The sequence below is a fragment of the Vulpes vulpes genome, chromosome 11 (genome assembly GCF_048418805.1).
Source record: "Vulpes vulpes isolate BD-2025 chromosome 11, VulVul3, whole genome shotgun sequence".
Lineage (NCBI taxonomy): Eukaryota > Metazoa > Chordata > Mammalia > Carnivora > Canidae > Vulpes > Vulpes vulpes.
This window is the reverse complement of record NC_132790.1, coordinates 14,794,288-14,810,908: the sequence shown is the minus strand read 5'-3', so window position 1 is coordinate 14,810,908 and position 16,621 is coordinate 14,794,288. Positions and strand designations below refer to the sequence as shown.

General features: G+C 35.8%; 1 protein-coding gene across 2 annotated transcripts in view; it reads left to right on the top strand.

Annotated features, from left to right (window-relative positions):
• USP47 (ubiquitin specific peptidase 47) overlaps positions 1-16,621 on the top strand; it is a 118,803-nt gene that overhangs the window by 22,839 nt on the left and 79,343 nt on the right. Inside the window, exon 2 of one of the 2 annotated variants that reach the window (XM_072725660.1) lies at positions 16,533-16,592. The exons of the other annotated variant lie outside the window; for it this stretch is intronic. Within the exon in view, the coding sequence (XP_072581761.1) occupies positions 16,533-16,592 (60 nt within the window). The remainder of the gene's footprint in view (positions 1-16,532; positions 16,593-16,621) is intronic. 2 annotated transcript variants of the gene reach the window in all.

The following is a 16,621-nucleotide window of genomic DNA, read 5'->3' as shown; positions in this document are numbered from 1 at the left end:
CTCTGAGTCTTACTTAAACATCTGTTTTAACAGATCTCATCTGACACCATGCCAACAAGAGAAAGAGGGTGCTCCTTCATTACTGAGAGGTGGGGGTGGAAGTCCAGGTTCCTCCTCCCACCTTTATTTACAGCCTGGGGTGGGAGTGGTACCTTGTTACTCCTGGATGAGGACGAAGTTCAGGTTTCCTTTAAACTTCTGTGGATACCTGCTTTGCTGCGATGGGGAGAAGGACTATTTCTCCCATGAGGGCTGTCCTGATAGAGAAGTGAGGAGGTGCTTCTTATCACTGGGATGTAATGAAAGTCCCATTGCCCACTTGGTCTTTAATGCCACTCTAGTGGAAGAGTGTGGGAGTGCTTGTTTTAGACAGATGAGAGTGGAAATCTCTTGGACCTTGATGATGGGAGTGGAAATCTCTTGGACCTTGATGATGGGAGTGGAAGCAGAGCAAGTTACTTATTTATTTTCTCCCCCTGTAATATTTGGGCATAGTATGATTAATGTCTAAAAGTATCCTGTTTCGTGAGGATGTCCCTTTTCTGATCCTTTAGCTAGAGAAGGACAGTCTTGTCTTGGGGCATTTTCATTTTCTGTCTGTGCCATTCAGACCAGGATGTATTAGGCAAAAAGAAAAACAGGGAATTAACCACCATCTCCTTCATTCTTTGGGTCCTGAGGTCCCTAGCCAGTCCGCTTCCTCTTCACCTGTCAGTGTTTTCTTATCTTTGTTTAATGCATAGTGCTTTTAGTTGTATTTAACAGATGGAATAGGGAGAAGTGTAACCACTTGCTCTTGTCCCAGAAATGGAAGTATTAGATATTTTAATATGTAGAATGTTATGTGTGGCTTTAAGACTATAAGCAACATTGATTTTTTTTTTTAAACTACTACCTAAATGAATACTATTTTCTTTATAATTTCCTTTTAAGAGGCTTCCACCCTTCTTTCTGGCCTTTATTTTTCCAGAAATATATTACTTGAAGTAGAAGAATCTTAGTAGTAGAAGTTTATCATCGTAAGTCTTCTGTGTTTTAGATATCCTTAGTTCCTTTAACTATTTTCCTGTGTAGTACCCATATATTGCCCACAGTCTGCATATTGTCTGTTTATGGTACCTGATCTTGACTGTGCTGGTTTTTATTGTTTGTTAATGTGTAGACACAGCAGTCTGTTGGTTGTACACACTGAGTGTAGTTCTTCAACTCTCCCTAGATATCTTTTCCATGTGTATTGTTACCTAGGCAAATTGCTTTTGTTTTCTAATTGTGCTCTTTGATTGAGGGATAGGTATTTTGTCTCTTTTGTTTGAGAGGGTAGGAATAGGCTAAAACTTTAAAAATTTTACTTAATATATTAAATTGACTAAATTTGCTGACTGTATTTCGTATGATTTGCATATAAATTATAAAAACAAGTACACGTGCAGTGCTAAATATTTGGAAACTCCAGAAAGCATAAAGGGAAAAAACACCTCTAGCTCTAACCCTCAAAGACAATTCTATTAATACTCTGATATGATTCTTTTATTCTGAAATTTTTCCTTCCTTCTCCTTCCCAATATAGACTCTTAAAAGTGCTATTTATTATATTTCATGTTTTAAGGTTAGCATTGTTTCTTAGCAATATATATTGGATATTTTCCCTTATCTGCATATCTCATACGTTACTTTTATTTTTTAATTTTTATTTATTTATTTATTTTTTAAAGATTATATTTATTTATTCACAAGAGACACACACATAGAGAGAAAGAGGCAGAGACACAGGCAGAGGGAGAAGCAGGCTCCATGCAGGGAGCCCGACGTGGGACCCGATCCCGGGTCCCCAGGATCAGGCCCCGGGCCGAAGGCGGCACTAAACCACTGAGCCACCCGGGCTGCCCCTCATATGTTACTTTTAAAGACTGCTTGGTATTTCACTGCATGTTATTTATTATAATTTTCTTATAAATTATTTCTTTTTTGGTTAGACAGCTTTTGATAGGTTCTTCTTACATTTATAGTAGTGTTCTACTGAGTATCCTTTTATATTCACATCTGCACATGCATTGACTATACCCTTGGATGAATTTTTAAAGGTAGAATTGGTGGATTATCACCTAGGTCTAGTTTATTTTTTGAAAGAAAATTGGTTTTATTTCTATTTAAAATTTTTGTTTTGGGGCACCTGGGTAGCTCAGTGGTTCAGTGTCTGCCTTTGGCTCAGGACGTGATCTTGGGATCAAATTCCGCATCAGATTCCCTGCAGGGAGCCTGCTTCTCCCTCTGCCTGTGTCTCTGTGCCTCTCTCTCTCTGTCTCTCATAAATAAGTGAATAAAATCTTAAAAAATTAAAATTTTGTTTTGGCCATATCTATTGAGATAGGTTTGAAATTGGTCCTTTTTATTGTAGTAACTATTCCTTAGATTTTTCTTTAAATTTGATCATCTTTTTTCATGGCTTTGTCTATATAATTACTTAAAATGTTGAATATAACAGAACCAAAGATAGATAAGGTGTGCTTTTCTAAGTCAAGATGTTTTCTGCCTTTTGTATTTGTTGATTTATCAATCTCATACTATCAAAAATAAGATGTGGGGTGCCTAGATGGTTCAGTTGGTTAAGCATCTGCCTCTTGATTTTGGCTCAGGTCAGGGTCTTAGGGTCATGAGAATGAGCATGGAGCCTGCCTAAGATTCTCTCTCCTTCCCCTCCCACTTGTGGGCGTGTGCACTGTCAAATAAAATATTTTTAACAAATAAGCAAGATGTGCATTGTTTGTAGTAAATTAAACTCTAAGTCATCTGTGTTTTGTTCCCATTTTGATTTCATTTTATTATGAAGAATAAGACACAAAAACAATATGTTAAGTACAGTTTAAAGAATAATAATAGGGAACCCTGGGTGGCGCAGCGGTTTGGCGCCTGCCTTTGGCCCAGGGCGCGATCCTGAAGACCCGGGATCGAATCCCACGTCGGGCTCCCCGTGCATGGAGCCTGCTTCTCCCTCTGCCTGTGTCTCTGCCTCTCTCTCTCTCTCTCTCTCTCTCTGTGTGTGTGTGTGTGTGTGTGACTATCGTAAATAAATAAAAAAAATTTATAAAAAAAAAAAAGAATAATAATAAAATACTGGGGCATCTTTTTCAGAATATAAAACATTACTGGTACCACAGAAATTTTGTATAACTCCCTCCTCAATTGTGTCCCTGCCTCTACCACCATTCTAAATTTTTGATAACTATGTTTTTCTTTTTTTTTCACCACATGCTGTGTCAGTAAACAATAAGATGACTAGTTTATATGTTTTTGAGCTTTATATAAATAAGATGATTTTGTGGCTTTTAGTCTGGCTAATATTTTGCTGTGACTTGGCTCTTTCATTTTATATTTTTGAGAGACATTCATGATGATGTACCTAATAGTTCATTTATTTTCACTGTTAGTCTTCTATTTTGTGAATAGACTACAGTTTATCATTGAAGGACACTTAGGATATTTACAGTTCTGTGCTATTTTGAGAAATGGTACTATAAACATTTCTGTACATATCTCTTGTTACTTGAGACAAGAGTTTCTTTAGGAGATAGATGATGGCTGACTGGCTGGCTGGGTGGCCAGATAGATAGATATTCCTAGTGATGAATTGCTGGAATGTAGGATAAATACATTTTCAGATTTATAAGTAATGGCAAAACTGTTTTCCTAAAGGGTTGTATCATTTTACATCCCCACTAACAGTGAGTTAGAGTTATTGGTATAGCCTTATTCACTTACTAATAATATTGTACATTCAAAAAATTTCTTTGTGAGCTCATTCTTTTCTTACAATCTCCTGTTCATGTCTTTGGCCATTTTTCTATTCGATTGTCTTCATTGTTTATGGAATTTATTATCGTTCTGGGATACTGGTTTTTGTTACGTTTGTTGTAAATGTCTTCCCAATTTGTTTATTTTTTCAACCTTTTAATTTTTTTAAAATCAAGAAGTCCATAATTGATCTTAAATTTTGTGTGTGTGTGTGTGTTTTTGTTTTGTTTTGTTTTGTTTTTGCATACTTAAAACTTTTCTTTCCTATCCTAAGATTTAAAAAACCACATTCCTTTTTAAAGGATGTGTCATGGGGCTCCTGGGCAGCTCAGTCAGTTAAGCATCCAACTTTTGATTTCAGCACAGGTCATGATCTCAGGGTCCTGAGATCAAGCTCTGTGTCAAGCTGGTTGCTGGGTGTGGAGCCTGCTTGGGATTCTCTCTTTCTCTTTAGCCCTCTGCCCCACTCTGGACCCCGTACCCCCCATAAAGAAGGAAGGGAGGGGAAAGAAAGAAGAGCGGGAAGGAGGGATCAGTTTATAGATATGGGCTTTTAATTTCTTATTTGGGCTTTTAATTCACTTAGATTTTTTTTTAATGTATGATATGAAGTATGCATCAAATTTCTGTGGGTTCCTTTGTATCCCAAGATAATTCTAAAAAGTTTAATCACGTTTCTATATATATATCTGGCTCTGTTTTGGAGGTAACATGCTGCACCAGTGTCACTATCCTAATTCCTATAGTTTCTTACTAATTTTTAGTATCTGGTAGGATAAGTTCCTCAACCTTATTGTTCAGGAGTGTCTTGTCTATTCTTGTAACTTTGCACATTCATGTAGATTTCAGATTTAGTCCCTCTTACACCTCTAGTAAACACACACATACACAAAGTTGGAATTTTGATTGGAATTACTTTGAACCTATAGGAAAAGTTGACTTCTTTACAATATTGAGTCTTCCGCTTGATAAACTTAATCCATGTTTCATTAATCTTACCCTTTCTTTAGATCTTGTTCATTTCTTACAAAGAGATTTGGTTACATCTATTCCTGAGTACTTTGTATTTTAGGATGCTATTGTAAATTACATTTTTATTGGATTTTAAATTTATTTCTGACACTTTTTTAATGACATAGAAACTTTTATAAGCTTTTATTGATAGTAATAATTTATATGTAAATTCTTTGGGTTCTCTAGGTAGACAATCATGGCATCTATGTATAAGGACCATATTCTTTCTTTCTAATCCATTTAGGTTGTTTTTCATTTTCTTATTGTACTGTCCCTCCAGTACAATGTTAATCAGAAGTAGTGACTAGTGTGCATCCTTGTTTTCTTCCTAAAGTAAAAGCTTTCAGCATTTCATCATTAAATTTATTTGCTATAAAATTTTATAGATGCACTTTATCAAGGGAATTCTCCTTCTGTCTTGTTATGCCCTATCATGAAAAGATGTCCAAGAAAAGACTTAATTTTATTCAAATGGCTTTTTTGGTATTGTATGTATTGACATGATTTTTTCTCCATCTGTTACTGTGTGGCATATATATATATATACACACACATATATATATATTTTTTTAGATTTTATTTATTTATTCATGAGAGGCACAGAGAGAGAGAGAGAGAGAGAGAGGCAGAGACACAGGCAGAGGGAGAAGCAGGCTCCATGCAGGGAGCCTGATGTGGGACTCAATCCCGGGGCTCCAGGATCACGCCCTGGGCTGAAGGCAGGCGCTAAACCACTTTGCCACTCAGGGATCAATCCCCTGTGATATTTCCAATGTTAAGTGAACCTAGTTATGATATATTAAGTTTTAATACATTGTAAGATTTAATTTCCTAAAACTTTGCTTCAGACTTTTTGCAGTTTTCGTGAGTGATACGGTTTATAATTTTTCTGTCTTCTATTGTTAGTCTTTTTAAAGTTTACTATCTTACTAGCCTCATATGATTGAGGGAGCAGTTCTCATTTTCTTGAAAAGTTGAATTATCTTTGAGTATTTGGGAAATCATCCAGGTCTGGAATTTTGTTGTTATTAGGAGATTCTTAACTACTGATTCCATTTGTTTAAGACCTTTAGGACTGTTGAGATTTTCCTTATTTCTGGAAGTTTATCCATTTTATTATGTTTTCAGATATGTTGATTTGCAGATTTTTTTCTACTATTCTATTCATTACTTTTTCGCTCTGTTGTTCTTTGATACATGAAAGTTTTAAATTTTGATGAAGTCCAGTTTATTTTTGTTGTTGTTGTCTGCTTTTGGTATCCTGGCCAAGAAATCATTGCCAACTCCAAAGTCATGAAACTTTTCTTTTGTTTTCTTTTAAGAGTTTTATAGTTTTAGCTCTTATACTTAGTTCTTTGATCCATTTTGAGTTAATTTTTGTAGTTTTTATATTCATTTCTTTTTATATTTCACTCCTTTGTTAAAGAGAAAATAACTCTGGAACCAAAGTGTAAACATTGAGTAAAAATTGTACTGCCCAGGAGGGAACCAGATCCAGTATAGGAGGTGGGGAGTGAGAGTAAGACTCAAGGCTCAGAAGAGCAAATATGGCAGGTTTTTTAAACCCAAAATCAATGAATAGTCTCTATTCCATATTAGATAAGCAAAGTCTCTCCATGCCTCTGATTTGCTGGCAATATATGAGCTAACTGTTTAGCATTGTGTATTTATTGAGTTTATGGTGGTTTTTTCAGAAAATTGTTTTCATGGTAGACATGATTACGGTGCCACATGATTATGGCACTACAGTAGTTGTTTAGTAGAAATTAGGTAAGCATTATGGTCGTCAGCCTAGATAGCCAGATCAGAATTCATTACCTTCTCTCTAGGATCACTTTTCTTCCTGCCTATAATAGATTTTTTTTTTGAGATGTTACTGTGAAATATAATTCTGCATATTGTAAATAGACTGAAGAGGATACATCCTGTCTTTCTTCAGGTCTTTCAATAAAGTTCTAAAAGTATATGACTCCTCAAGCTTTGATAGCCTTTCCAAGCCTCAGGGGTCTATGAGTTGATCTGCCTCAAGTGAGTGATTCTCACTTGAAGTCTCTCATGTAGTTGCAGTCAAATGGTCACTGGGATTTTAGCCTGCAGAAAACATTCTTGAATGGGAAAAAAGCATGGATTCCCTAGGCAAAGGAACTGGTGAAGAAGGAAGAGAATACTTTTTTTTTTAAGTTTCTTTAACTTTACCTGTGATCTACTGGTCACAAAAATCTCTGCTTTTGCATTCTTGAAAGACACTTTTGCTGTATATAGCATTCTGGGATAGCAGGCTTTTGGTTCCCCCCCCCCCCCCCCCCTCCAGAACATTAAAGGTATGCTTAAATTCTGGTTTCCATTTCTCTGGTTGAGAAATCAGCTGTCAATCTAATTATTGTTTATTTGAAGATAATCTGTCATTTTTCTGGCTGTATCTAACTATTTTTGTTTATTTTGCTTGGCATTTTGTTGGTTTCCTCAATCTGATTGTTCTTGTAAGTTCTTAGCCATTATCTGTTTAAATATTCCCTCTACTTCCATTCTCTCTCTTCTCTTGGATGTTAATTAGATTTTCTTACTATATCCTTCATGTCTCTTAATGCCCTAATGTTTTACATCTCTATGTCAGTAAAAGTTTAGGAAATTTTAGTTCTATTGTAGAGGTCATTAATTCTTTTTTCAGATATTTTAAATATACTGTTAACCTTTGTGTTTTTAATTTGTTATATTCTTTTCTAGGAATCTTATTCAGTACTTTTAAAAGCCTGCTAGTTGCTAACATTTACTTAAAATTTCAAAGCTCTCTTATTTCTTGGAGCATATTAAACAATCTTTCATGATGTGACTGGTAGTTTCAATATTAAAACTTTTATGTGTGCCATCTGCTGTATTTTGGTCTTTGCTGTCACTTATGATGCCTTTTTCCTTATGTAATTAGTGATTAAAAAACAATTTTGAGCCATTTTTTAGAATTATGAAAATAATTTTCAGGGAAATTGAGCTTTGAAATACAAGTGGGTTCTCCAGAAAAAAAAAAATGTGACTGTTTCTGTTATGTACTTGGGAAATTACTATCTTAGAACCATTTCCGATGTAATTCATGGCTTGGGATTTTTCGTACCACTCAGTGTGAATTGGAACTGCAAATCCATATGAAAGCTAACTGGTGACTACACATTCTCAGGAGTACCCCATTCCACATTCTACTTCTATTCAGCTTCAAGGTTTAAAATATGCAGCCCTCTCTTAGTCTCTACAAGAGAGAGATAGAAGAGTAGTATAATACTACTACTAAATAGGACTTATTATTTATTAAATTAAGCTTTGTATTTTCAGGTAATTGTAGACTCATTTGTAGACAGTTAAGATAACTGTATTCTTTGCTCCATTTTCCCCACTGGTAGCATCTTCTAAAACTACAGTTTTCTTTAATTTTTTTTTTAATTTTTTTTTTAATTTTTTTTTTTTTTTTTTAATTTATGATAGTCACAGAGAGAGAGAGAGAGAGGCAGAGACACAGGCGGAGGGAGAAGCAGGCTCCATGCACCGGGAGCCTGATGTGGGATTCGATCCCGGGTCTCCAGGATCGCGCCCTGGGCCAAAGGCAGGCGCCAAGCCGCTGCGCCACCCAGGGATCCCCAAAACTACAGTTTTCTTCATTTCCCTGTGATATTGTTGAAGACGACAATTGCTGGGTTGAATGGTAGTTGCGTCATTAGTTTTTAAGAAATTACCAAACTGTTTTCTAGTGTAGCTGTACCATTTTACATTCCCATCAGGAAAAGTATGAGAGATCCAGTTTTTCTACATCCTTGTCAGCATTTGATATTGTCACTATTTTTAATTTTAGCCATTATGATAAGTGTGTGGTAATATCTCATTATGATTTTAATTTGCATTTCCCTAATGGCTAGTGATATGGTCATTGACCATCTTGTGCTTATTTGTCATTTGCTTATGCTCTTTGAAATGTCTCATGATTTTTGCCTAGGTTCTAATTAGATTTTTTTTTTTTTTTTGAATTTTGTTTGGTTCTAATTAGTTTGTGTGTGTGTGTGTGTGTGTGTGTGTGTGTGTGTGTGGTGCTCAGAGTCCTTTATAGTCTAGATACTAGATCTTTGTCAGTTATGTTGTTTGAAATATTTCTTCCTGGTCTTTAGCTTGTCTTTTCATCCTTGTAGAGTCTTTGTAAAATAGACTCAATTTTGGTGACATTTAGTTTATCAGATTTTCCTTTTATAGGTCATGCTTTTGATGTCTTCTAAGAACTCTGCCTAGCTTTAGTTCTGGAAGATTTTCTCCTGCTTCCCCCCAAAAAGTTTTATAGTTTTATATTTTTCATTTAAGTTTATGATCCATATTTGCATATAAACTAGTGTATACTCTAGTTATATAATGAGCCTTGAAATTGAGTAGACTGAGTTCTCCCACGTTGTTCTTTTGGCTACTTTAGTTTCGTTGCCTTTCCGCAAAAATTTTAGAATAATCTTGTTTATATCTTCAAAAACTCTTACTGGTATTTTGATAGGACTTGCTTTGAAACTGTATCTGTTTGGGAAGAAATGAAATTTTTAGTATGTTGAATCTTCCAATTTAAGAAGACATTATATTTATTTATGTTCCGATTCTCTGTTATCCACAGTGAGCAGAGAATACACTGTAATAGCACTTCATTTCTTTTAAATTTAAGTTTATTTTGTGGCCCAGAATGTGGTCTGTCTTGGTATGTGTTCCATGCACATCTGAAGAGAAAGTATATTCTGTCTTTGTAGGTTGGAATGTTTTTTTTTTTTTAATTTTTTTTAATCTTTTTTTTTTTAATTTTTATTTATTTATGATAGTCACGCAGAGAGAGAGAGAGGCAGAGACACAGGCAGAGAGAGAAGCAGGCTCCATGCACCGGGAGCCCGACGTGGGATTCGATCCTGGGTCTCTAGGATCGCGCCCTGGGCCAAAGGCAGGTGCTAAACCGCTGCGCCACCCAGGGATCCCGGTTGGAATGTTTTATAAATGTTGATTAGATCTTCTTGGTCGATGGTATTATTTTTTTCTATGTCTTTATTGATTTTCTGTGTAATTGTTCTAGCAACTTTTAAGAGAGAGGTGTTGAAATCTAAGTATAATTGTAGATTAACTTAATTCTTCTCTTAGTTTTATCAGTTTTGACTTTGCACATTTGCTGCTCTGTTTAGTTCATACACATTTAGGATTGCTATGTCTTCTTTGTGGGTAGGCCCTTTTATCATATAATGTTTGTTTCTGTCTCTAATAATTTTCTTTGTTCTGTAGTCTACTTTATATGATATTAATTTTTAAAATTAACTCTTGCTCTCAATTAACGATTGCATGATTTATTTTTTCTATCCTACTTTCATGCAAAGTATTTTATATGAAATATATTTAAGTATTTAAAAATATTTTATAGATCGTATATTAGACATATATTACATATATGTGTATATCTATATATGTGTGTAGTGGTAGTGAATTTTTTTGAGATAGCATATTGTTGGGTTGTTTGTTTTAATCCACTCTGGCAATATCTATCTTTTAGTTGATGTATTTAGATAATTTATATTTAATGTAATTAATATTTTAGCACTTAAGTCAGCAATTTTATTTTGTGTTTCCTGTTTGTTCTCTGGGTTTCATTTTTCTGTTGTCTTTTACTTGCATTCCTGTGCATTTGCTTGAACATTTTTTAAAATTCCATCTTGTCTATAGTGATTTTGATTGTATCCTTCATGGTAGTTGTTTTTAATGATTCCTCTGGGTATTACCTTATATATGCCAACTTAACGCAGCCTACTGGTGTCATCATTTTATCAGTTCAGTTGAAATACAAAATCCTCACTCTTTTATGTCCCTTTACCTTCCCTTGTTACAATATAATGGTGTCAGATATTTACTCTATACATCTGTAACCATATCAAGCAGTCTTTTCATTTTTACGTCAACTGTTAAACTTTTTTTTAGATTTATTTATTTATTTATTCATGATAGAGAGAGAGAGAGAGAGAGAGAGAGAGGCACAGAGGGAGAAGCAGGCTCCACGCCGGGAACCCAACATGGGACCTGATCCCGGGACCTCAGGGTCATACCCTGGGCCAAAGGCAGGTGCTGAACCGCTGAGCCTACTGAGGGATCCCTAACTGTTAAACTTTTAATAAAAACTTAAGAAGAGAAGGAAAGTGTACTGTAGTTAGCCTTATTTTGCATACTGTCACCTTTCTTCCTTCCTGATGTTCTAAGGTTTTTTTTTTTTCTTTGATCATTTCCTTTTTGTTTAGAGAATTTCCTTTTCCATTCCTTTAGAGTAGTTTTACTGGAAACAAGTTCTTTTAGTTTTCCTTTATTTAAGAATGTCTTGAATTCTGATTGACTACTGAAACAATTTATGGGTCATTCCTGAGGGACATGTTTTTCATTTTAGGATTCTGGGCTAACCGTTATTTTCTATTAACACCTGAAAAATATTGTGCAACTTCCTTCTAGCCTTTATGGTTTCTGTTCCACTTTTTGGGTTTCTTGTTTGTGTGTATGTTATTTTTTTCCTCTTTGTGTTTCTCTCTCTCTCTTTTTTCTTCCTAATTTAAGTAGAGTTGACACACAATGTTACTTTAGTTCCAGGTGTACAACATAGTGATTTTGACAAGTTTATTTTTTTTAATTTTTTTAAAATTTATTTATTCATAGACACAGAGAAAGAGAGGCAGAGGGAGAAACAGGCTCCATGCAAGGAGCCCAATGTGGGACTCGATCCCTGGTCTCCAGGATCACACCCCAGGTTGCAGGTGGCGCCAAACCGCTGCGCCACCAGGGCTGCCCGACAAGTTTATACATTATGCTACATCACCAGAAGTGTGGCTACTGTCTGTCCCCATACATTGCTGTTATAATACCATTGACTGTATTCCTTATGCTGTGCTCTGTATTCCTGTGATTTACTCATTCTGTAACTGGAGGCCTGTATCTTCCACTTCCCTTCTCTTTCCCATTTTTGCCTATTCTCCCGCCTCTTTCAGCCATCAGTTTGTTCCCTGTATTCTTAGGTCGGATTCTGCTTTTTGCTTATTTTTATTTTTTTAAGATTCCACTTTGTCTTTCTTAGCCTTACTTATTGCCCTGAGCATAATACCCTCTAGGTCTATGCATGTTATCTCAAATGATGCAGTGTCTTTATTTCCCCAAAGAAAACAACACTAATTTGAAAAGATATGTGCATCCTTATGTTTATTGCCGCATTATATACAATAGGCAAGGTATAGAAGTAACCTAAGAGCCCATCAGAAGATGCATGGATAAGGAAGATGGGTGTGTTTGTGTGTGTGTATGTGTGCATGTGTGTGTACATAGGAGTATTTTGCAACCATAAAAAAGATGAAATCTGAGTCTCATTTTTTATAGTTTCTATTGTTATGTCTTCAAGTTTATTTATTTTTAAAGATTTTACTTATTTATTTGAGAGAGTGAGAGCAAGAGAGCATGAACTGGGGAAGAACCAGAGGCAGACTGCCTGCTGAGCAGAAGCGGTATTGCCCTTTCCCCCTGGTCTTGAAAGTCATGTTGTATATCCCAGGTGCCCTGTCTTCAAGTTTTTTTTTTTTTTTTTTTTTTTGAGGTCGTCGTCAAGTTTATTAATCTTTTATTCAGTGTACCTAATCTGTTAATCCTATCCATTATATAGTCATTTTAGATTGTACTTTCCATCCTTAGAAATTTGAGTGGATCTTTTTAATACTTTCCATGTTTTTTTTTAACATCCTTATCTACCTTCTTTCTTTTCTAAAGATTTTAAGTAATCTGTACACCCAGTGTGGGGCTTGAACTCAAGAACCCAGAGATCAAGAGTCACATGCTTTACTGACTGAGCCAGCCAGGGGTCCCCCTTATCTACCTTCTTGAGATACAGAATATGGTTGTAAAATTTTTATATCATTGTCTGCTAATTCTATCATCTATATCGTTTCTGGGTTGGCTTTCATTGATTGATTTTTTTCTTCTTATTACGGGTTGTAGTTTCCTGCTTTTTTTACATGCCTATTTATGTTTGATTGGATAGGAGACATTGTGAATTATACTTTGAGCCTGTAAATGTTCTTGAACTTTGTTCTTGAATGCAGTTAATTGTGAACAGTTTGGTCCTTTTGAGGCTTGCTTTTAAGCTTTGTAAGATTGGGCTAGAGTAGCCTTTAGACTAGGCCTAATTTGGTCCCACTACCGAGACAGTACTCCTTGAGTACTCTTGTCTGATGCCTTGTATATTGCAGTTTTTAAATTCTGGCTGGTGGGCACTAAAACAAGCTAGGAGGATTCTTTCCTGTGGCTCAAGGAGTTGTTCACATGCACTTACTGATGAGTGCTCAGCCAAATACTCAAGGAGGGCCCCACTGTAGACCTCTGGAGTTTGCCTTTTGCACAGCTTTCTTTTCTTCAGTATTTTGCTCTATAAATGTTAGCTGAATTGGCCCCTTTGAACTCCCACCGCATTTTTTTCAACTCAGGAAATTGCTGGACTCTAGCTGGATTCTCCCTCCCTGCACTGTAATCTGGAAGGTTAGCTCATCATGTTTGTTTTTTACCTTCACAATAGTCACTGCCCTACATTGCTTGTTGTTTAATACTGTTGAAAATTACCTTTTCATATACTTTGTGTAGTTTTTTTAGTTTTAAGTTGGGGAGGGTAAATATTGTCTGTTATTTCATCTTGGCTCATAGGAGAAGTTTCTTGGACATAGACAATAGACAAGTAAAATATAAAGAAATATGTCAAGTGGCTAAAGTACTGTGGGGAAACTTGAAGCAAGGAAGGGTGACGTAAACTGTAAGTGGATTGTAACTTTACAAGGATGATAAGAAAAAGACCAGATTGAGAAATCGACTAGTCTGATCATCTTTTGCTGTATAGCACCCTGCCCAACTTAGTGACTTTTGCTTATGGAGTTGTGGTTTAGGAAAGACTGAGCTGGGACAGCTCATTACTGTTCTGCTAGGCATCAGCTGGGCAGCTGAAAGGTTAGGGACTGGAATTATCTGAATGTTTCCTCACATGTATGGTGGTTGATGGTGGTTGCCAGCTGGGATCTTATTTGGGCTGTGGCTAGAACATCTATGCATGACCTTTCTATGTGGCTGCTTGGCTCCCACACAGCTTAGTAGCCATGGTCCAAGGGCAGGTGTCTGAGAGAGAGCCAGGCAGAAGCTGTATTGCCCATTCCACCTGGGTCTTGAAAGTCATGTTGTGTATCACAGGCAGTCACTAAGGCTGACCCATAATTAAGGGGACTGAAGTTAGACTCCATTCTTGCTACTAGAAAGCATGTCAGAGAATCTATGGACGTATTTTGAAGCCACCACAATGATATTTGAGCAAAGGAAGTAAGGACATCCATGGGAAGAACATTCCAGTTAGAGTGGACAGAAATGTAAAGACTCTGAGGTTGGTGGATACCTCCTGACTTAGATTTGTTTATGGTTGAGTTCCCACCGTAAAGTGGCAGCTCTTTGAGGGCAAGGGTTTTATTTACTGCTATTTTCTGAGCACCTAGTGGTTGACACATATTAGCAGTTCGGTTCTTATTTGTGGAAGAGAGAGCCTTTTGGCACCATGTATTAAAAGTCCTAAAAATGAGTATATAACCTTTGATTTAGTAATTCTTTCTTTGGGAAATTATCTTTAGGGAAGAAAATGTACAGATAAGTAAAGCTGTAGTGGAAATTTGAAAGTGTCTAAATGCCTATTAAAAGCAGATTAAATAAATTATGGTTTTCTATGTAATGGAACACTGTAGTTTTTATTTTTATTTTATTTTTTTAAAGATTTTATTTATTTATTCATGAGAGAGAGGCACAGGCACAGGCACAGGCACAGGCAGAGGGAGGAGAAGCAGGCTCCATGTAGGAGCCTGATGCAGGACTGGATCCCAGAACTCCGGGATCATGCCCTGAGCCAAAGGCAGATGCTCAAATGCTGAGCCACCCAGGCGTCCCAACACTAGTTTTTTTTTTTTTTTAAGATTTTATTTATTTATTCGTGAGAGACACACAGATAAATAGGCAGATACAGGCAGAGGGAGAAGCAGGCTTCATGCAGGGAGCCCAACGTGGGATCCCGGGTCTCCTGGCTGAAGGTGGCACTAAGCCACTGAGCCACCCGGGCTGCCCCCATCACTAGTTTTAAGCTAAATGTTTTGACATAGAAAGATGACTGAATATCAAGGGACAAGGAGCAGAATTCAAATGATGGTGTACAGAATGATCTTATTTGGTTAATAATTAACAATCTGTATAATAAATATATGCATGGAATGGATAAGGATCTGATAGGATGTATATCAAATTGTTAATAATTGCTATAGGGGTTATTTTAGAGTTACTTGTTAAAAATTACTACTGCTATTGTAATAGAAATATGTTTCTATTGTAAAAGCAAATTAGAATAGTATCCAAGTTACTGTGAGTGATAAAAAGCACGTTTTAAAATAATACATTGGCCTGTCTTTTTATTAATTAAGGAAGGTGGGGAAAAACAAGATTCATAGTGAAAAAGTGTGAAATGATGTAAAACCAAGATTTTTCAGATTATCTCTTGATTATAGGTTATCTTTATTTCCTTTTGCGTATTTCTGTATTTCTATTTTTTCTTTTTAAGATTTTATTTATTTATTCATGATGGAGAGAGAGAGAGAGAGAGAGAGAGAGAGAGGCAGACACAGGCAGAGGGAGAGAAGCAGGCCCCATGCAGGGAACCTGACATGGGACTTGATCCCTGGTCTCCAGGATCATGTCCTGGGCCAAAGGCGGCGCTAAACCATTAGGCCACCGGGGCTGCCCTCTGTATTTCCTTCTTTGGAAAAATAAGCTTGTCTCATAATAAGGAAAAGATTTACATTGAAAGAAAATAGCTGGTAGTGTTAAGCAGCCTTGCTTGATTGATTACTTATCATGTGAGAAATCCAGATTTACAAACCAGCTAATTCAGGGATCTCTAGGTTTCCCTGCAAAGTTCCTTTAATGGACTCAAAATATTATGTGACTTAGGAAAAAAGAAAGGTATATTGTCTGATATGATTTATATGTAGAATCTAAAAAAAAAAAAGAACTCATGGAAACAGATTGGTGGTTGCAAAAGGAAGAGGGTAAAGGAAATAGGTGAAGGTGGTCAAAATTCACAGACATCCAGTTGTAAGATAAATAAGTTCTGGGGAATGTCATGTGCGGTGTGGTGACTATAGTAGCAATACTGCACTGTATATATGAAAGTTGCTAAGAGAGTAGATCTTAAAAGTTGTCATCCCTAGGAGAAAACATTGTCACTGTGTGAAATAATAGATGTTAACTAAATTTATTGGGTAATCATTTTGCAATATATATACATATATCAAATCTTTATGTTGTACACTTTAAATTATTACCATGTTAGATGTTAATTATATCTCAGTAAAACTGGAAAAAATATTATGTGGCTCAGAACATTTGATTTGCAGATAGTTCTAAAGCTACCACTCCTTTAAAATGTGGTTAGTCTTTTTTTCCACGCTAATATTAATCTTTATCACTATAGCACAGGTTTTCAGTAACCTTACAAGAGTAAATGAGGCTTAAGGTAAAAATTACAAATGTAATTTATAAATAAGATCCTAGGTGGTGTACTACTTAATACATATTTTGTTGCAAAAATGTTTTTAGCTTAATTGTTCTTATTTCAAGTAGTTTGTAATTCATTTTGTTCTTATATACCATAGGATGTGTTTTGGAGATGCAGACAAAATATCTTTGATGAAATGAAGAAGAAATTTTTACAGGTAGACTGCTGATGTAATTGCTTTAGTAT